This window comes from Geospiza fortis, unplaced genomic scaffold (assembly GCF_000277835.1).
Source record: "Geospiza fortis unplaced genomic scaffold, GeoFor_1.0 scaffold258, whole genome shotgun sequence".
In the NCBI taxonomy this organism is placed as follows: domain Eukaryota; kingdom Metazoa; phylum Chordata; class Aves; order Passeriformes; family Thraupidae; genus Geospiza; species Geospiza fortis.
This window is the reverse complement of record NW_005054602.1, coordinates 282,433-303,574: the sequence shown is the minus strand read 5'-3', so window position 1 is coordinate 303,574 and position 21,142 is coordinate 282,433. Positions and strand designations below refer to the sequence as shown.

The 21,142-nt window shown below is 38.4% G+C and overlaps 1 protein-coding gene across 3 annotated transcripts in view; it reads left to right on the top strand.

Moving 5' to 3' along the window:
* Positions 1–21,142, top strand: part of DISP1 (dispatched RND transporter family member 1) — a 67,756-nt gene that overhangs the window by 22,161 nt on the left and 24,453 nt on the right. For 2 of the 3 annotated variants that reach the window (XM_031064542.1, XM_031064543.1), the window contains exon 2: positions 7,377–7,913. In XM_031064542.1, the coding sequence (XP_030920402.1) occupies positions 7,408–7,913 (506 nt within the window). In that variant the 5' untranslated portion in view covers positions 7,377–7,407. Of the gene's footprint in view, positions 1–6; positions 73–7,376; positions 7,914–21,142 lie in introns of those variants that run through there. The other variant, XM_005430121.2, reaches the window with a different exon arrangement.

Below are 21,142 nucleotides of genomic sequence, written 5' to 3'. Positions count from 1 at the left end.
GGAGCCGGGGGATACCTGGATCGAGACCGGGCTGCCGCCTCCTTCCTGCCCCTCTGCCCCGATTTGCGGCTGGTGAGTGGCCAGAGCTGCGTCCCGTTGGGTCGCTTCGGACTTGGCCGTGCCTTCAGAAAGCGCGGGGATGGAGATTTAACTCTGTGTTATTTACACTGCAATGCTACTTTGTAATGTAAGTGGCCTCCTGGGGTTGTGAGAGACTTTTCAGCTGGGTAGAAATGCCGGAGAGTTTAGCACAGGACCCTGCCAGCGCTGAAGAGCCTGGTGAGAAAGCAAACTTCCCCCCGCCCCGACTCGAGATCCGGCTCTTGGGATAGATACGCTGTGATAAAAGTGCTGTGCGAGGTTTATCATTTGACCTTCAGAGCACGGCTCAGCGAATGGGAGACTTTAAACCCACTCAAGCTTGGGAAATTAAGCGGGGGTGGGGGGAACCAAACAACTCCCATGTTTATTTTTCGAAGAAAATTATTCTGAACTGATAGTGTAAAAGTGCTTTGCTTCGTTTTCTGTAGCCAAGTGCAAAAATGCTCTGTGTTTATCAAATAGGCGTGACTGCCAGTGTGTACCTGCCTGATGTGCCCTGACGGTCTCACTGATTCTTTGCCTTATTTCATGTACTGTAGAGGGAGATTATATTAGTGCTCCTATTAAAATTGGAAGAAAAATGCTAATATTAGTAACAATTCTTATTACTATGTTACTGTGTTCAAACACAGCTTTTAAATTTGGACAGAAAACAAAAAGTCTGATTCTAAGAAGATGGTGGAGCGGTTTCTTAAGCTCTTACGTAACATTTATATAGCCAGGGTGCTGGTAGGTATCGCTGGGGCTGTAGCTTAAAGTGTTGCTTTTGTGTCCCTTTACAGCTGTAATAATTTCAATGTTAGTCCCACAGCATAATGAAGTAAAAAACCTGTGGAACTGTCAATGCAAGTAACTCTTCTTACAGCCAGAAAGAGCCATATTTTAATTTCTTCCTATCCTGTGCAAGGACATTAGAGCTATTTTGGATCAGAACATTTGCAATTACAAAAACTTTAAAGTCTTTCATATGGTAATGGAAAGTCAGTAAGTTGTGTAAATAAGATCTAGTGCAATGACAGTGTAGCAGTTGTAAGCAATGTTTGGGGTTTTTTAACAGCTTTCTGGGCTCTTAAACTCTGCTGAGGTATAGACCTACTTTCCAGAACTATGCACATTTTTTCTTGAAGTAGAATGGTTCCAATAATTTGTGATTCTAGCTGTGTCTCATTCCAAAACTCAGAGTATTTAAAGCTTTTTCAGACTTTAGTACATTTTCTTCCATTTGCCCTACATACATATGCTTTTTTTTCCTTCTTTTTTTTTAATTAGAACTTCAGAATCATACAAAACTTTTGGAAGAGAAGTCAGAGCACCTTGTTGTTGCTTCTATCCATAGTCTGATTACATCTGTTGTAAATTTTTGACTTTGAAAGGACTTCGTAGTTAAAGCACTACCATTGATTTCTGTAGTTGAAGCCCTGCAAATGATTTCTGGAAATGGTTTGCTGTTGTTTGTTCTCTGTGCCAGAAGAAGTCACTTTAGCTTAAAAGCAAAGGAAAATCTGCTTCTGAGGGTCTGAAGAGGTTGGTTTTTCCCATCCTTTGCAGTCTTTCCCAGCTCTCTCACCCCACAGCTGTCTTTAGTGGGTTGGTTCTTGTGCCAGCTTGGCAACACTGGTTGCCAGTGCCCATCTGTACATGAGCCATGGTGCTGGCATGGTGACATTTGGAAACTCCCTGTCACAGGAATTGCAGTTCCCGAGCTAGCCTGCGACACAGGAAATGAACTCATGGAGTCTCAGGTTCAGAGCAGGACAGCTTCAAAGCCTTGAAGGCTGTGGAGAGGCATGGCAGGGACAGCTGGCTCTCAGAACACTTGGAGGAGGGGAAATTTCCCCTCTACAAACCTCTTCTGCTTCATAATGGTCTGCTAACTACTATCTCATGGAACAAGGACTTAGATTGCTGAAAATCTGCTTGTTAATAGGGTGACATTAGTTGAGAATATGGGTATTTATAGACTGTGCGGAAAACACACTGACCATAATGGCATTTCTCAAAAACAGGAGCTGTGTTGTACCAATTATCAAAGTGTAATGGCTGCTTTAATAAATACACCAGGTAAACTTGCTCGTTGGTTAAATAAGAATTTGAGACTTTCTGAAGCTGAAATGCTTATATTTAATGTACTTTAAATACCTGGAGGAGAAAAAAGAACACAGGGATGGCTTGTTCTGGAAAGCACCTGTATTTTGTACAGAGAAAGCTTTTCAGAGAAGAGATAGGGGTTAACAGCTGAAATGGAAGAGCAAGAATTGAGGTGTTGAGAGAAACCAAGCACCAAGTATGATAGCATTGGAGTAAGAGCTGGAGAATTTGAAGAATATCTAGCTGGGAGCCAAAATGGAGATTAACAACCGTGAAGCATTAAAAAGCAGCTTGACTTGCTAAAGACCATTGCAGTGATAGATACGTAGACATCTCCCATGAAACCCAGTATCAAACACCAGGCACCACCTGTTACTTCTCTGGGCATGGAGAAAAAGCAAATATACAAAGAATTCTGGTAATGTGAAGGAGGAGCAAACCCTCCTTTAGAGTGGCTGTGCTCTGGCTGGCAGAGCAGATGAAGGCTGGAGAGGATTAAACTGAGTTTACAGACTGTAAGACTGTTGGCGACATTGGAAAACTTCAGCATCTTGAAGGACTGCAAGGCCATTATGGTATTTCATCTGGAAGGAGTCTTACCAGTTAGCACCGGGATTGTTAAATTTTGCTTATTTGAGAAATACACTGCTTCTAGAATACAGCTGGTTTAGATGAATTTTTACATGAAAAGACATTTTTGTTACTTTGGACATTGTGTTTATCTCAGAACTATGATGCTTTGTAGCTGACAGATCTGTGAAGTCCATGAAAAACTGGGCTGGTTCAGCTGGCTGAGTGGTGCAATGCTGTGACTACAGCTGAAAAGCTTTAGATAACTTTGAAATGAAATTTGAATTCTTTCCTACCTTAAATGAAAAATCTAAAGTCTTACAACAGTTTAGTTTTCATTTTGTGCAAGTTACAGATTTGGAGTATTATTTTTTTTTTCTTTACATGGTTAAAAAAACCCTCAGCACTTGGCTGTTCTCTCTGTTGTCTTCTAAAAATCTATAAATTATCTGTACTAATATATTAGGTTATACTAAATTTCCACTATGTCATTCCTTCTTGGATTTGGCACTTCTGTCATTCCCAATTGCAGGCATTGAGTCCAGATGGGATTTGTTGAACCAATGTTTTTTTAAGTCTGGTTGGGTTTTTGGTTTTGGTTTTGGTTTTTTTTTGGTTTTTTTTTGTTTTGTTTTGGTTTTGGTTTGGTTTGGTTTTGGGTTTTTTGTGGGTTTTTTTTGTTGTTTTTGGTTTTTTGTTTGTTTTTGTTTTTGTTTGATTTTGTTTTTTTTTCTTTTAAAGAAACTAAAATCGACGAAAAATTCTTTCAGTTGCAGCCAAAGGAGCAGGTGAACTTAATCCAAGTTTTAAGGAACATGCTACTTGGGGAACACCAAATCCCACATAGTTTGTGTTGTACAGGATTACTTTGTTTCCCAAAGGGCTTGCAACACTTGTCTACTGGGTGAGCTGTGTTCCCTGTTAGCTCCACAAATAATAGATGGATTACTCCATAAAACTGTTAAGCATGAACATCGCCACTGCAGACCATGGTACATTCCAGATACGATGCTCTTCCAGGAGTTGTTTTGAACTGCATGGCTCAAGTCCTTTCTGAGCAGTTACTGCTATCAAGAGTGCAGTAATTAGAGAGAATTCTGGTTTTCTTCCCTTATCAGTCCAACTGACATAATTTCTACAGAGATGATCACATTTAAAATACCTTGTGTCCAGCCAGAGACATGGGATATATTAAAAGTGTAGATTAACACTTTTTCTAATTGTATTTAATCTTCTATTAAGTAGAAGATTCTGCCTGCATTAGAACCTGTATTTTCTACCATCTCATTGTTCAGGCTACCTGTTCACTGCTTCAAAGCTTTCAGGTGTAAATTTTTATAAGTCTGAAACCCCCACTCTACTGGAGAATGCCAGGTCCTAGAGCAGTCTGAGGAGTGCAGCAAAAATTAACTTCAACATTGAAAGAATTCAGAATTTTCGAAGACTAAATTTTCAAAGATTCCTATTTTTAGATTATTTTTTTCTTGGTCAGCATGTTCTTAGATTTCCCATCCCATGTCATCTTAAAAATCTTACTGCGCTTTTACTTGTCACATCTTAATTGGCTTATTTATTCATCCTCTAAAGAAAAGACTCTCAGTTAACTATTTCATTGGGCCAGTTTTACATCTCTCTGAGTTCCCAGTCACTGCAATTATGGCAGAGGAGACAAAATGCAGTGGAAAGTTAGGAATATATTTTGGTGTGACAGCTGCAGGTGAAGTTTTGCAGTCAGTGGATTTACAGCCACTTCTATAAAGAGGGACACAAATGAAGTACCATAGTACAGAATTTTTAATCCTCTCAAACATGAGTGAAACAAAACTCAGATGACATTAGCCTGGTCAAATTCAATGACTCAAAAGAGAAAAGTTTCCAAACCAAATTAAAATGTACAGCCCAGCTCACATTCTGGAGAATTGGTTTGAGTCCCAGTTCTTCATAGATGTGACTGAATAAAATATTTAAACAGATGGCTACCTTAGCATGCAAAGTACTCTTGCTTTAATGTGTCATTGAAAGAACTTCAAGGCAAGCAGGTGCTTCCATTGGCTTTCTAAAAGCGTCCATAAAAGTGAATGGAACTCAAGAGTTCCTCGAGGCTTAAGAAAAAAGAATGAATTAGCTCTATCTGTTAAAATTTTAATGTTTGAAATGGTTTGTTAATTGTTTGTTCAACAGGAGAACAAACGCAGAATTATATGTTGTGGTACTGAGGATCTTTTCTTCTATTTAGTAGTTCTAAAACATTTCTGAACAAAAGGTACACAGGTAGCTATTGTATCTGTGGAAAATAAAGCATTTATCTTTGATCGTATTAAATGGAGGCTGCTGAGCTGTCTGGACAAAAGTTACAATTGCCGTGTCAGTGTTTTCAAGGGGCACAGATACACTGAAGGGCCAAGGCCATATGTCTGTGGTGGGGTTGCCCAGCAGTTGCAGGCACGATGTTGGGCATCTGTGTTTGGCACAGAGATACGTGGTTTCTGTCATGAAGTGGTTGAAAACAGCTACTAAAAATTAATGTTGTAAGTGTCCTGGGTTTAAGGCAAAATAATGTGTGTGTCTCTCTTCCTGCAAATCAGATATTTGCAGTCTCTCTGTCCCTTCTGTTCGATTATTACAGTAGACAGTAATTTTGAGCAGTGTACAGCAGTTTCAAGTAATGATATGGATGGATCCAACTAACTTAGAAACAAATGGAGCAGCATCACTGTGCAGACTATCTTTATGTGAGTGAATGTGAAAATAAGCAGCCAGAAATTCCAGAAATGCTGCCAGACACCTGGGGAGGAGCTTTCTCTGCCTCAGTGTCCAACTCTCACTGTGTCCACTGAGGTTTGATGTTGCCTGCAGTGTGAGAGAAAACCAGACTGCTGATACACAGTGGAATTTCACATAACTGATACATCTCTTCTGACCAAACTGAAGTTTAGCCAGCCCCTTGAATTTGCTCTCTATGCTCAGCAGAAAGTCCTCCTTGGGCTTAACTTTCCTGGGCCAGGGGAGGGAGTACCTGGCAAGAATGTGTGGAATTGAAGGCTGGAAAAATCTGCTTGTCAAGCAGCATATTCTCCTGTTCTGAGTGGGTATCTAAATGAAAATGATTTCCCAGGGCATCTGCCTCTGCACATGATCTAGAACAAATAGCAGGGGATTAATTTTCGTTTCAGAAGTGGGGGATTTAGCTCTGTCTCAGGGAGATGCTGCGCGGGGGGCTGCCAGGGCGAGCATTCCAGTCTGCAAAGCACTTTGCTCAGAATTAGCATTCAGGCAATTAAATAGCTCAGCTGGCTGGGCAGGCTTAGCTCTCTGAGCATTCAGCAAAGGCATCAGGGAAGAAAATTAGTTAGAAACTTCCTTGCTTATCTGCCTTAATCTATGTATGTTGTGTCTCCCTGCAAAGTTCGGTTGTCTATAATGCAAGCCTTGCAATTTGGACTTACAATGAAGTTAATTAAATTCGGTATTAAAAAGTCAAAGCAGTTGTAATTAACTGATTTTGTTTTTTCAGCAAGTGTTGATTTATTCTTCTAAGTAGCACATAATTAGTGTTTTTGATGCTCCCTCCTCCCTCCCCCAGGGTCATATAAATTGGGTAGCAAACTCTTATCTGAGTGTGGTGTTTGACCTTTAATGTTATTTATCAAAATAATGATCTCCAATTTGCCTTTTTATCTTATTAAAACAAAGTTATAGTTAAGATGGGAAAAATTGGCTGCTGTAAGCACCTCACACAAGTTTTGATCTTGAGCTGTGGTCACTTCTACTATGTTAATACTTCTTATTTATCTACATATTGCCTGAAAAACCTTAGGAGAAAATATTTTCATACCCTTTATTTACAACAAATTACATTATGCACTGCCCTTAGAGTACATGTCGCTGAGAAGTGAAAGCTTCTCAATCAACAGTAATTCAATCCTGGGATTATTTTTTGTCAACCTGGTAAAAACATGTGGTTGTATTCTATCTTTTTAGTATTCACAACAGTTCATTTTGAGCTTCTGCTAAAGATCTAATCTACTATTCAGGAAATTTGATATGTCTGCTGAAATAGCTTGATTTATTCAAATAAGGCATTTCAAAATTTCTTTATAAACATGAATATGCGTTGTTTTTAATAGAAACTGGAAAGGAGGTTACTAAAACCAGCACATTATTGGTTATTAAATAGTCTCTATTGTGTGGGCTCATCTCCTGCAGTTTTTCAAAGCACACAAGTAAATTGCAGTGCAAGGTGTGGTGACATTGTTTATACCAAAATCTGTTTTTATAAATAGTGGCTATAGCTTAGTTTTGTGCACAATGATTTTGCTCTGTGTATGTCAGCCATTACTTGTTAGCTGTGACACCGACACTGACAAATCTCTATTCATTTGATTTATAACTTAGTGTAATCACTGAAAATTGGCATAAGTTCACTCTTAACATTTTGTTGAACAAATTTAAGTACTTTAAGACATTCCTGGCAGTGTGCATGGCTCCTTTCCCTGTTTCCCTGTGTGGCAAAAGGTGAAGCTCAGAGCAGAGCTTTACTCATGTTAATTTAAAGTTATTTCTGTGCATCTGAAAACACTGCAGCTCTCCAAACTATGCTTTATTTGTTTCCTCAGGAACATCACGTGTCCGCTGAGAACTTGGAGCATGGCTATGAGCAACACCAGTGACTCTGTGGTCCTGAGCAATGGCAGCATCTTGTCAAATGCTGCTGGCCCAGGGGTTGTTGCAGCGAATGACAGAGACATCACGGTCCAGCAACTCCCATCCAAGGAAACACCAAGACCAAAACCAAGTCCAAATGGCTGCCTGCAACTAAATGGTACAATCAAACCATCCTTTCTGCCTTTAGACAACCAAAGAACTCAGCAGATGATGTCGCAATGCTGCCACCCTTGTCCATACCATCATTCTTTAAATAGCCATAATAGCAAGCAAGAATGTCATTCAGTGGTTGGCAGCTCAGCATCATCTCCTATGATCTCATGCCATATGCAGCCACACGCTGAGTACTCAGCCTCTATTTGCCAAAAACACACCCCTGTCTATCAGCCTGCCTGCTGTCTTCAGCCCTCCCCATCCTTCTGCCTTCACCATCAATGGCTTGACCATTTCCAGCATCAGCCTGTGCAGCAACACCTAGCCAGGATAAGGTAAGCAGGTTGCATTATTTCTTAGTTCTCAGCATGGATAATCTTTCCTTAAACTATTTTGTTTCCTTACAGAAGTAGGAGATCTGAAAGGAAGATGAACCAAATTTCTTTCCCAGTGATTTTACAGATCAATTTTCAATGCATTACCAAGTCATTATTTCCAGGAGAAACCAAGTCAGGAGATTTGTTTTGCTGGGCTCCATGAATATTCCTGAAGTGAAATAGTTCTTTCTTGGGAGAAAAAAGCACTGGTGGTTTTTTTATTTCTTCTTGGGGATTGTTTGGAAGCTTATTAACTCTTTCAGAAGACACAGGGTACACCTCTATTGTGTAAAACAAACCAGTAGAGATAGCTAAGAATACACTGAAAGATCTGGTATGTCTGCACAGTCTAATCAAAATACATATTTCCTTAAAAAGATGCATTGAAAAATATTTTCAACAATTCTATTCTCAAATGTACAGGGTGTTTTTTCTTTGTCAGGTCAGCTGGTTCAGTGGATTGCCCATTGTCTTTTCAGTGTAGGTTATCTGCTAAACTTCAAAATTATGCTCAAATTGAGGAATTTGGGATTGTTCCAGGTTTTAGTCCTTTCTGTTCTCTATTTCATAAGAATCTGCCTCTTTGTGTTTGTTAGCTTTGGAGTCCCAGAGCTTCAGGGAGCAACAAACACAAGAACAATCTTCTACAGCCACCTGGTCCTGGGCAAAATCAGCCAATCTAAGAAGCAATTTCTGGAAAGCAAATTCCCATTGAAGGAGGACACTTTGAAGCTTTTAAGCAATGTTATTATTTTTTCTGAGTTGCAGTTGGGCTAAAAGGGGTGGATTTTCATGGGAGCATTAAAACTACCCTTCTCCCTGTTATCCAACATCTGCACCCATATTCAAGAACTTGGAGCTGTAAGTGTTTCTCAGTCAGTTACAATGATTTTGTCTTGATGAAATATATGAGCTAATTTTGAACTCCTAAAAATATCAGACGAGGAAAAACTTGTAATGTGGAAAAACTCAAAGTGAATAAAGCTTTTTTCCCCTAAGATAAAAGCAGATGAAAATAGGGATGATAATACAGAGCACAAGTCAGCTTTCTCCTGCCAGTTATTCCACTTAGAAATGGAAAAAATCTTAGTTGTCAAAACTGCTTATAATCAGAGATGTATTTTCCACCCCATTCGTCAAGCAAAGATGTTGTATAATTTTGTATGCAAAGGTATGCGGGAAGTTGAACTATTGTAGGATCAGTCGTATTTTTCAAACTGTTGGAATGGTTGCATTGATTTCATTGTTTTTCTCCCTGTGCATCAGGGTTGTTAACCTTCATCTGTATTCCGTAGTCATGAGGTAGGGAACAAATGCCATCCATAGTCTGGGTTTCTGGCTTTAGTCTAGAAATAAAAACAGTGCAAATTTCTTCTGGATATGATAAAATAATGTTTTCAGTCATGCTTCACAGATGCAAAAACTGTTTGAACTGCTCTGATTGGGCTCTTGAGCCAAGACACTGTTTTTTCATCTTCCTTGCCATACCATACACTTCTACAAAAATGTACAGAAATTATGAACAATGATTTATGATAAAAGATTTGTCTTACTGCTAGCAGTCAAAAGATGCAATCCAATCTTTAAAGCACCTATACTTATTTAACCAGCTCTATCTGTTAGCATACCCTGCATATCCCTATCAAATGATTACTGTACTGCTTCCACGCCTTTTCACTCTGCAAGCTACCCATGGCTGCATTAATGGACAGTGTATACTGATCTGACTATCACTTAGCATGGAACCAAAGACTTCTTTTCTCTCTTCATACTCAGCAAGGTGTGTCTAAATACAATAGTCTGTCATTGCATTGTGAAGTTATCACCCAGAAAGGCCACTGTCAATGTAGACATGTGGGAGATGGTAAAAACTGGGAGCAACTGGATGCAGTCTTGCAGGTGGATGGATGTGCACTGAGGAGAAAGCAAACTGCCTCATTTGTAGCTCCTTGGCAGGGCTGAAAAGGAGAGGTGATTAATGTGTTTATTTTTTATGTGTTCAGGTCACTTCCTGTAAACAGAAGAGTAACACTTAGGTGCGTGATATTTCAATGTGATCATTGTTGCACACTCTGAATTTTATTGCAGTTTGAGCTTATAATCTGCACAGCAGCTTCTTCTCCAGGTATTTTTATTACAATGTTCATTGGAAATCATCCAGCTTTATGAAATGTGCATGTTTCAACAGAGTTATTTAAAATGCAGGTTCTTATACTCTACATTAGTTAAATTCAGTATGTAGTCAAACAACACTTAATTTAGCTTCTTTCTTTTAAAAAAATGCATTCAAATATTGTTATAATTTTAAGAAGGGGGAAAAGTTGTGATTAGATACAGGAGGGTGAACTCTCTTTCCAGACTATGTCAGCGATGCTTACAGCTCTGGGTAGGTAACCAATTGTTTCAGCACAACAGGCTTTGTCAGGTTTTGAAGCCCAAGGCTTAACATTTGTCAGTGACCTAATATTAAAGGAATGTGGCTCTGGTATATCATTGCAGATTGGAGTAAGTAAAGACAGATTGAAATAATGCCACACTTGTCCTACCCTCTTAAAGCTGGCTGGATGTGGAATTTTGTAGAGGGTTCAGCTTTGAAGTTTAACTAAATTACATGGAAACATTATCTATCCACTGCATCTTGAGAGTCTGGACAACTGTTAATTTTTTTAGGTTGGTGAAAACATTCTGTAGCGTAAAAAGAAATATTTTTAGTGGTTGGTGTTTTGCAGGATGATTGTGGTAAAAAATTCTATTGTAAAAATAGGTAAAAGATGTTAACATTTGGTTGTAATGATTCTGATGACTTTTACATGTTTTTCTGAGGTTGGAAGATCTTGAGTAAAGTTTCTTGTGTTGTTCTGTGCACATATTTATGAAGTAGCTCATGTAAACAGGTTCATACTTCTATTTTTCAGTGGCCATAATATCTTGACCACACAAACACTCCCTGGGAAATTCTAGCTATCTCCATATCACAATGCAGTTGTCTTGGGGTTTGATTTGCTCTAACCATTTCTAAATTTACCTGTGTACAAGCATGGCACATTTAATTCTCTTCAGTACTGTTGGATGGTTTTTTTTGTTCCCCTATCGTGCCCCTTTGGAGAGCTCATGCTGAAGTATCCGTTTTTGTTGGAATGCACTTATATATCTCAAGAAACCTGGGGGCTTAGACACCCTGGAAGATATGAGTTACTGCCCCTCCTTTGCTGCTGCTTCTGTAGTCATCAGCAGCCTTCATCAGGATGGGTAGAAATGGGGGAAACCAACCAAGTAAGGCTGTGAAAGAAGCATGAAAATTGATCCATAATGACTGGAAGCACTGAGTTAAAAGTCCCTAGGGAAAAGTAAAAATGTGCAGCCCAGTAGCGTGCTTAGTGGGATGAAAGGAGGATAAAATAAATAGTGAACAGTTTTATAGTTCTCTAGAAGAACTAAATAGTAGCATTTTTAAAAAGCCAGAAAACTCTTACAATCTTTCCTGGTATTTTTCAAAACCGCTTCTTTATATAGGAATGTATGCATATCAATAGGAGTGGCAGAGGAAGGATGTGCGGAGATCATTTAGGAAGTTGTCTCAGGATTGAGGAAGGCATGTAATAACAATTGTGATATCTCTGGTGCCAAATTGGATTGCTTCCTTGAGACATGTATGGGAAATTTTTAGTGGGAAAACACCAGTTAAAAGCTACCTGTGTGCTTCTTAATCTTGATGTCATCTCTGCTGGAATCTCTCTGATGGTAAAATTTAGAAACCTTAGGTCTGTGGACTCAGAGATAAAAGGTAGGGCAGAAGAGGTCAGGGAGCTGTGAAGGAGCTGCTGGTGCTGCTGCTAAGGAAAATGCTCCAGACTGCCAGTGTATGCAGTGCTTGCACTTTCACAGTATCAATCCAATAAATTCAAACAAGCCCTCTTGGCTCAGGGTGAGCCTGCTTTGTGTCACCCACTGTTTACTTTTTTAGACTATACTGTTGATGCTTTTTACTACAGCGGACAAGTAAGGAAAACTGTTCTGAAAAGCATCTGAATTATCTGTGGTGTAAAAACAGGCTAAAAGGATATATGGGATGATCTCCCCATGATCATGCAATCATCTGAAGCTGGAACGGGAAAATAAAATCTGTTTAAAGCCCCACAGAATCCTTACTTTGGATAAAATTTAAGAATTGCTCCTCATCCCCCACCAGCCTACTTAGGAGGTTTTAGCTCCTAAAGCTTAGTTAGTTTAAATTGCTGGATTCAAAGCTTTTGCTTGTTAGACCAGTTTATATTCTGAAGAAGGCAAAAGACAGCATCAGCAAACTGGTAAAACATCCAGACTTTTTGTACATCTTGGTTTTAGTTTGATTTAAATCTTCTTTTGAAGTGTTTTGGCATTGCAGATTTATGTGATGGTTCTGGGACTCTGGGTTCTGCTATGTCTCTGCATTCTGTACCACACACTGTTCAAACTGTACTGCAGACACAAGTGAATACTTACACTTTATTTAGTACTTTAAAACAAAGCTCTGTAGAAATGAAAAAGCTGTGAAGTGAGGATAGAATACTACAACTGCCTCTTACCCATTTTAGATTTTTCTTCTAGTTGTTTGGCATAAAGATTAGAACCAGAAAAAAATAAGATCTCCTTTGATTTTTCAAAAAGCAAGGGAATGTTTGTCAAATACCAGTCTTAATAACGAGACTTTGTTATGAAACAGTTCCCTGCTTGATTCCAGGAAAAGGATAATGGTTATCTAGTACATTCTGCATGGCTTGCAGAGCTGATTTTGCTTATACATGTGTATAAAATATTTTCAAATAGCCTCAGTTCAGCAACATGAACTGTTCACAAAAATTTTTCCACTGAGCTTTTTTAACAACCGATCCTATTTTGAAAGTTGTTAGCGTCTGCTTTTTTTGATGCATTAAAAGATATTTTAGTTTTCACTTTTTATATGAATTGTATACTAATGTCTTTTGTACAAAATACATGTGCATATAATGATTTAAAAATTAATAAAGGAACCTTTCTGCCTTCCCCTAAGAAGACTAAAACTAGGAATCTTTAAGAAGAAACCTTTAGGTCAGATTTCTGGAAGTGGGATTTCTGAAATGTTTTATCAACCTTTAGCAACTAAAAAGCAAAAGCTGTGACCATCATTTCATTCATTGTTCAGGGTGTTGCAAATCTTTTGGTTCATGTTATAGATCAGGAGTTCCTGAAATAATACAAATTCTTTCTCTGTTCTCATTTAAGCCATTTTTTCTATGCCAGAGTAGGAGTTCTCCTTATTATGAAGCATTAACAACCCAACGGCATACTTGGGATTTTGATGTAGTTGAGAAAGAAGAAAAGGAATGTGAAGCCATTTCATGCATCCATCTGAGTCCATATGTGGGATTCTCTGTTGAGCACGTGTGGAAAAGTAGGTTTTCCCTGTGACCAAATGAACTGGGTTTTTTTCTTTCTTTGAAATAATTTTTCACGTCAGTCTAATTTAAGCTGTGCTTCTTCATTTTCACACATTTTTGTTTTAGTCTTGCATGATCTCTGAGTGTGATACCTTAAGAGTTTTATTCTGGTTTTATTAATTCATTTACTCTTCCCATGATAAACATTGTGCATTGTTGGCTGTGCAAACATTTCTGGAACTGAAAGCAAAGAGCTGACACACAGAGACTAGAATGCAAATAAAAATGCCATTTGGTGGCTGACCATATTAAAAATAGCATGGCTAAGAAAGTATTAAGTGCATTTTAAAAACACCCTGTCATTCTGAGCTGTCCAGGGGATTTTTGCAGGCTTTGGAATTGTACTAATTAAACATTAGTGTTTGTCTAGACTTCAGGTTGTTTGGAATCAAGCAGTTTTGCCATGGGAAGGTGGTGCTTGGTGCTTTGGTGTGAGTGCAGGTGAGGACCAGCCTGGCTGGATGTTGCTGTGTAGATTCTGCTCCTTAGGGAATTCAGGTCCTGTGTGTGCTTGAATTTCCTGTGCCCTGTATCTCTCACCTTTCCCTGAACAACAGAAGAGCTCACTCATAACTAGCAATCTGCTGGGCCTTTGAACTGCTGTCCTTAGAAGATGTAAAGCTGCAGGAAACTCAGCTTTATGGGAGGGAAACCGTAAAAAAACATGGCTCCTTTCTTTTGTACTAAATTGACTGGAAAACCAGCATCAGCTGTGCTCGTTCTGGAAAAGGACTAATTGGCGTGGGGTTTGAGATGACTTTTAAAACTGAGCATTTATATATGCTTAGAAAAAACCCACAACATCCAAAATTATGTCTGTTTGTTGGAATATTTTGATGATGTATGGTTGTTTTCATGTACTTTTAATTTAGTAGGAGGTTGTAGTAAATGTCTTATTCAAATGTGAATAAGACAATACCAGACAACAAAGAACAACAGTCTAACCTACGCATGGCCAATGACCTGATTTTCATCACTCTTTAAGAGATGGGTTTTGAAAGATTTGCATATTCCTACATAAAAGTTTTGAGTCTTCCTTCTGATGGGGGAAAGTGCAAAATTATCAGCATCACCTTTAGAAAGCTCTTTATGAGTTACCATCATTATTTCTGTCTCTAACTCCTTCTAAAATCACTTGTTCTTCCTCTCTGATAATTTCAATGTTGTCTTCATCTCCTAGTGAATAATAATAGACACCCACACTTTTAATTGGTCAGTGGTGCTTGAACAGCAAAACAAAATAAAACCCCTAAATGCAGTGCAAGAGGGAAATACAGAGGGTACCTGAGCAATTTGGCATTGATTTTGCTACACAAAAATTTGCAATGAGATTCTACTGAATAAATAAATCTCTTAAAACTTGGACTATCAATGCAAAATAGAAATGAGGTAGTACCACTGACAGATCAGTGGAAGTAAGGGAAGTTACAACTAGAAATCCTGCTGATATTTCAGAGAGCTTAGTCTCACTATTGGCAAATTAGGATGTGTTTTGGTTCTTTTCTAGTAAAATCATAAATAGATTTATGTACTGGACTGGAAAAGCTGATTTGCATCACTTCTTCCACTTCTCCCATATTTTCTAGCATGTTAATAGGATCCCTTGCCTCAAAATTCTTATGTTACCTTTCCAGTTTGTAGGATGTTTAGTTTATTCTGTCAAATGGATGAACTTCTGCAAACATTTTGCTGAACATGGATTATTTTAAATCTGTTTTATAGTCTTTTCAATCCTAGAGCGCTTTTTGGGGGTTTTAGCTACAATACTGGATGCATTTAGCTCTTAAAGGTTCAGTAAATATTTCCTTTTTTTTTTTGCTTGCTTGTTACTGAGCATACAAAACAAATTTCATGTCAGGAGATCCAAAAGATAATGTTGCATTATATATGTACAAGTTTTCATTAGCACTAGCAAAAGCTAGAGAGCCTTCTTTGTGCAATTACATATTAAATCCTTTTAAGTATATTATGTTGAGTAGACATTTGTTTTATATCACTTAAAAGTGATATGAATTACTAAATTCACAGATATTGGAACAGGACTTCAACACTGAGGAGAAATATTTGACTAAATTTAGAACAAAGATCTGAAGTAACAGTATTTTCATTTACTGCAAGAGATTAAATGTGCAGAAATGTAAAAACTATTGTTTGTCCCCATGGTTAGATGAATAATCTGGAGAAATTTTAAGTGCTTTTAGCCTATCTTTAGAAAAGCTCTCAGGATGAAGAAGGTTTTCTGAGAGCAAAACTGAACTCCCTGGTAGCTTATGATCACAGAGTCTTATATCTGCACAGGAAGGAAGACTGAAGCATGTATCAGTTGAAGTGTGATTTATGATGCTCCAAGTCTCCCTACTCCAGAGCCAAACTTCCATGTGCTTAATGTCAGTCTTTAATACCTATAGGAACATGTACTTCAGCCTGCATGGACAGATGCCATCATAAAAATAGGCACTCTTGGACATTTTCATTCTTGGTGGTATCATGAGATGGGGGTTTTCTTCTGTGTATGTTGTGATTCCTTGAGTCATGTTAATTTCCTGTTTGTTAGAGAAATCCAAGATGTGGCTGTGACCTTGTGTTGCTCCATTCAACTGGGAAGTGTGATAAAAACAGCTTTGAAATAAAATATTTCTAAGGAAGGGACTTTTTGCCAGTAAAAATGTTGAAAACTACTCTAGTCATCATTTAAATCCCAAAACATATCTATTAATTTCACTGTAATTACCGAGAAAAAAGACTAATGGTTTTAGACTTGTGAAAGATCTTGAAATAATATTAGTCTGCTCCAAATTAGCTGTTGGCTTCTTTTCAAATAATGATTCATGGTGGTATTTTGCTAAGCTTTTTTAAAATTCTCTTTAATAGATCAGAACTTTTGTTTAATTTGCTGGGCAGTGCTCTACGTAGTCCTGCATTCAGTGCTTCAAAAGTTTAAGGCTTCAATTAAACCTTTTGAAGAAGTATATACTTTAAATTGTGTATAAACTTTGCCATTTAAAGCGGGGAGAATCCAGTTGAAGCATGCTTGATGGCAGTCTTCTTATTGACAGTTTTGGAGCAGTGTTTAAAAGTGGTTACACTCGTTGGAGAAAAGTTTAGGGAAAGAAGAAAACAAGAAAAGTGTTTGGAGGGTCTGTATGACTTGTCTCCTTCATATGCTCTCAGATTTTCCTACAGAGAAGATTTAATTCCTTTTCAAGACAGGTGAACCAAGTAGATGCCATAAAGGAAAAGAGCCGGCTTTCCTAGTGGTTGATAATACTTAGTTGTTGAAGATAAAAGAGGAAAGACATTAGAAGTCAGTATTGCAAAAATGGGTTTCTAAGGAGCCTTTAACTGAAGATTTGGTCAGTAAATCCTGGGCTCATATGTGGATACCATCCCTATAGAGCAGTGAGGAAAAGGAGAGGGGGGAAAACCCAACAATCCCCCCAGCCTTGGAGATGGTTATAATAGGTTCATTTCAGTTTCAAATCACCTGTATGTTATAAATTTATAGAAGTTTTAATTTTAGCATATAATGAATTATACAGTGTTAGAATAAAAAAGTCTATTTCAGTTGGGAGGGACCTGCAAGGATCACCTGACCTATTCAGGGCTGACCCAGTTAAAGCATCTTGTTAAGGGCGTTGTCCAAATGCCTTTTGAACGCTGACAGGACTGGGACATCAGCACCTTCCTAGGAAGGTCTGGTCGGGTGTTTGACCACCTTCTAGATAAAGAAGTGTCCAGTCTAAATATCCCCTGGCTCAGCTTTGAACCATTCCTGCACATCCCAGCACTGGATTCCAGGGAGAAGAGATCACCTCTCCACTTCCCTGCCTCAAGAAGCTGTAGAGAGCAATGAGGTCACTGCTCAGCTTCCTTTTCTCCAAATTAGACAAGTCTAAAGTCCTCAACCCATCTTCTTAGGACGTTCCTCACAGTACTGTTACTAAACTTGCCAATGAGAATACATTTAGTTTCTTAATAGGATTGCAGTGACCTTTTCCATCTCTGGTGCCTTGATGGAAACATATTTCCCTGTTGTACTCTGGCATGAGCCAGAGTTTTGTCCATGGGAGGTGTCAAAACTCCCTGTTACTTTTGCAGAGTAGGTTAATAAAGTTTAATACTGATTTTATAGCAGAAAGGGAGTGAGTGAAATGCTGGCTTGGTTAAGGATATAGGGTTTGCCTCACTCCATGGAGTTTTATCCAGTGGGCATGCTGTAGGTCAGTAAAGCTTAAATTTCTATGCTGAATTTAAATCAGTAAGAGCAAGAATCACTCAGAGAATTATTTTATTGTTAACACCTTCCTTACAAGGTGCTTTCTTCACAGAAAGGCAATCTTATTTGCTCCTATTTGCTGTGAAAGTAGAGCAGATGCTCAGTTGGAACTGAAGGGGTAAGTAAGAACACAATGAGAAAAGCAGATGGGAACTTCTATAAAACTTGATGTCTCAACTGTAAAAATGTGAATTGATATCTGTAATACAGTTGCCGAATAGCATATTGATTTTTGGTCTGCTAAGTTGCATTTTGCTTAATTTTAAGCAAAAGAACAGTCATGTGTACAGCATTAAGAAAAGTTGCAACATTGACATTTTAATGGGATGAAATAGCAGTTAGTTTCAGATAATTTCACCCTGATAATTTAGACATTAAAAAATATTAAATCTTTTGGATTATTCTTTGATACTTTATGTGGGCAGAACCATGAAAGTCTTCCTTGTTTTAATAAAACCTTAAAAAAGCAACTTACCAAAAAATGAAATTCTCTGTCTCCTCTACAAGATCATTTTGCTGTGGGTTGTCCTGTTCCTTAGAGATTTAAACAAGTAAAGCTAAGTGCAGACAAATACAATGAACACTACATGTTTAAAAAAACATCTAGATAGAATTAATTATTAAAATAATGGAAAACTGCTCATTGTAGCAAAAAAATTAAATTGAGAGGCTTATAAGAACTTTTTTGGCAATGTAGTCTTTTGGATTTGTCTGAGTGATTGTTAAAATGATAAAGCACATAGGTGCTTCATCTGATATAACAGCAAAAGCTAACTTGATATTTAGGAGCAATTTAGTTGGGTCAATGACATCCTGAAAACACAAGGATTTTCTTCCTGTGCAGGGATTTAGTTTGTATTGTATATTCTGATGGAGAATGTACAATATGAGGCATATCTCATTCTGTCCTGCAGGGATTTAGCTTATCCAGGAGTATAATAATGACCAAAGGCTATGTTTTATCACTTCTGGTAACCAGATCTACCAACAAAGGGAATAGTTTCCCTCTGGCAAAGTAAAGCATTGAGGTTAAACACCTCATAATCCTTGGATAGGACAGTCTTTTTTTTCAGTAAATACAGCTATTTATTGCAATGTACCATTTTTGCCTCCAGTGAATCTTTAAGTGAAAAGCAAGAGTGCAAAATGAATCTGTTGTCTTGTGCAGGGCCAGGAGTTGGACTTCAGTGATCTTAATGGGTTCCTTCCATCTCGGGATATTCTGTGATTCTATATTGAGTAAATCACATTATGAAAAATATCAGTAAGCTGTGCATTTATTTTCAAAATTTTTTGCAGCTCAGCACCAAAATGACAGTACTGGATATACTTGCTGGGGGAGCAGCCTCCGCTTCCCTTAGCTCATGTCTCCCAGAATGAAAGAGAGGAGAAGCACCCACACTGACAGTCTCGGATTTATCCAATGCTGTTTGTTGTTTCCTTACACCTAAAAATAGGGCACAACAATCACAGGCAGTGCCTTTGTGCTGCCCCATGTCAGGCTGGTAGGCATTAATTTCAGCTTAAAGTCTAACTGGCTTGTTGCTCCTCCAAGGAAAAAAGAGGAAAAGCCTTTCTATATCCAAGTTCCAGTCTCTACATCTGCTCATAGTGAAATAGAAATTAATTGCAGCTAATTGAAATGGCATAAATCAGAAATCGAGTGTTTAGCCAGGGCAATATCCAGAATTGTAATAGGAATTTTAGGAAGGTAATGTTTGGATAAGTTAGTACAAAGTTATGATTTGGAATGTGTTGATGCTTTTTAACTGACTCAAAAAAACCCTGACCGACATTACTGTCAGTGTAAGCAAGAATGTTCCTATTTAAAATCATATTAATATCTCTTTCAACCTCTTACGTTATTGATAGCTGCCCTTTTAACACTTCTTTGAAATGATGGGTGCTTCGCAACAGCTAGAAAACTCTTCAAAGTATGCTTCAAAACACAGCCTGTTTTCCTAATTTTCTATTTCATGGCTACCTTCTGCAGGGTTTCTTGCACCCACTAAGGAAGCAGCAAGCATTAATTCTTTGGGGTGTGAGGCCATGGGGTTGCTTACATTGATACCTTTCTCACAACCAAGGTTTGTGAAGAAAGCCTGAAAAAGAATGCCTTGGAATATCTAGATGTTTTTGTTGTCCTCTGACACATTCAGGTTTGTATTTCCCTGAAATGCATTAGATTAATGAAGCACGCTGCTTCATTGAAGTAAATCCACCGTAGTGTTATTACGAAATCCCATGCTGTGGAACATGTTTTGAAATATTGCCTTGTGCCATGCGATGTCCAGGTGACATGAAGGTTATGAACTAGATTTAATAATACATAGGATTTCCAAAAGCTTGTTTTCCAGTGTGATACTTGAAATTAGGACCAAACTCCCCTCTCTGATGTACCCTATTAACTTTCATGAGAAAACTCATTCAGTGCTGTAATCAAAAGGAGGGTTTGGCTTCCCTGGGAACTCAAAAGTCAGGAGTTGCCTTGTGGCACAGCATGTTCCCCTCCAGGAAGCTCAAGCATTGGTCATTATCTTTCTCAGATTGAAAAATACGTAAAACGATCATATTTTTTATACCTGTGAACTGCCCCTATTCGAGTAGGTTTGTTCACAAAGAAACAAATTATTTCTACTACATCACTGTTCAAAATACCAGTAGAAACCCTGAGGTTAAGTGCTTATTTAGGCTGGAAAGATGAATAATTGGAGCTGTAGTAGTCCAGTCCAAAGCTGATGAATCCTCCTGATACTCAGTCATTTCCTAGAGTAAACTTACTGATATTACAGCAGCCCTTTTTAAAGACACCATTCCTCCTTTTCAGCATGTTTCACAGTAGGATGCTGGGCATCCAAAATACATTTCATACTGAGAAACATCTGGGAGTTTTAACCAATCAATTTATCTTTTCTTTATGTATTTCTTAATTGTGTGATGTTCAGACAAAACTTGCCACTAGGAAAGGACAGGATGAAGCAAAGCATGTGTTGGGCAGTGGCTGACGCAGTAAATGGTGCTAGAACAGAGCCTGTCCTTTTCTTCCTGTCTTGGTTTGGAAAGACAGGAGTCTGCTAAGGAAGGCAGGAGCCTCCCCTGAAATTGAGAATGTAAACCCTCCCCACCCCTCCGAATTGCTACAATTTTAAATTAAGGGGCTCTCAGGCAAAGATATGGGAGCAGGCAATAACAGTTCTTTAATAGGGAAGAAATAAAAAGAATAAAATAAACAATACAGTCCACTGGAACAACACTGACAGAGTCAGAACCCAACCTGACACCCTGTTGGTCAGGGTGCTAGTGGCAGTCCGATTGAAAATGTGGCTGCAGTCCTCTGAAGTATCAGGTGTGGTTCTGTTGGAGCAAGGGGGTTCTGTAGAGAAGGATGTAGTCTTCCTCTGAAGATCCAGGAGGAAAAGGTAGCTGCTGTTCCTCTGGGGAATCTCGTGGAGAAA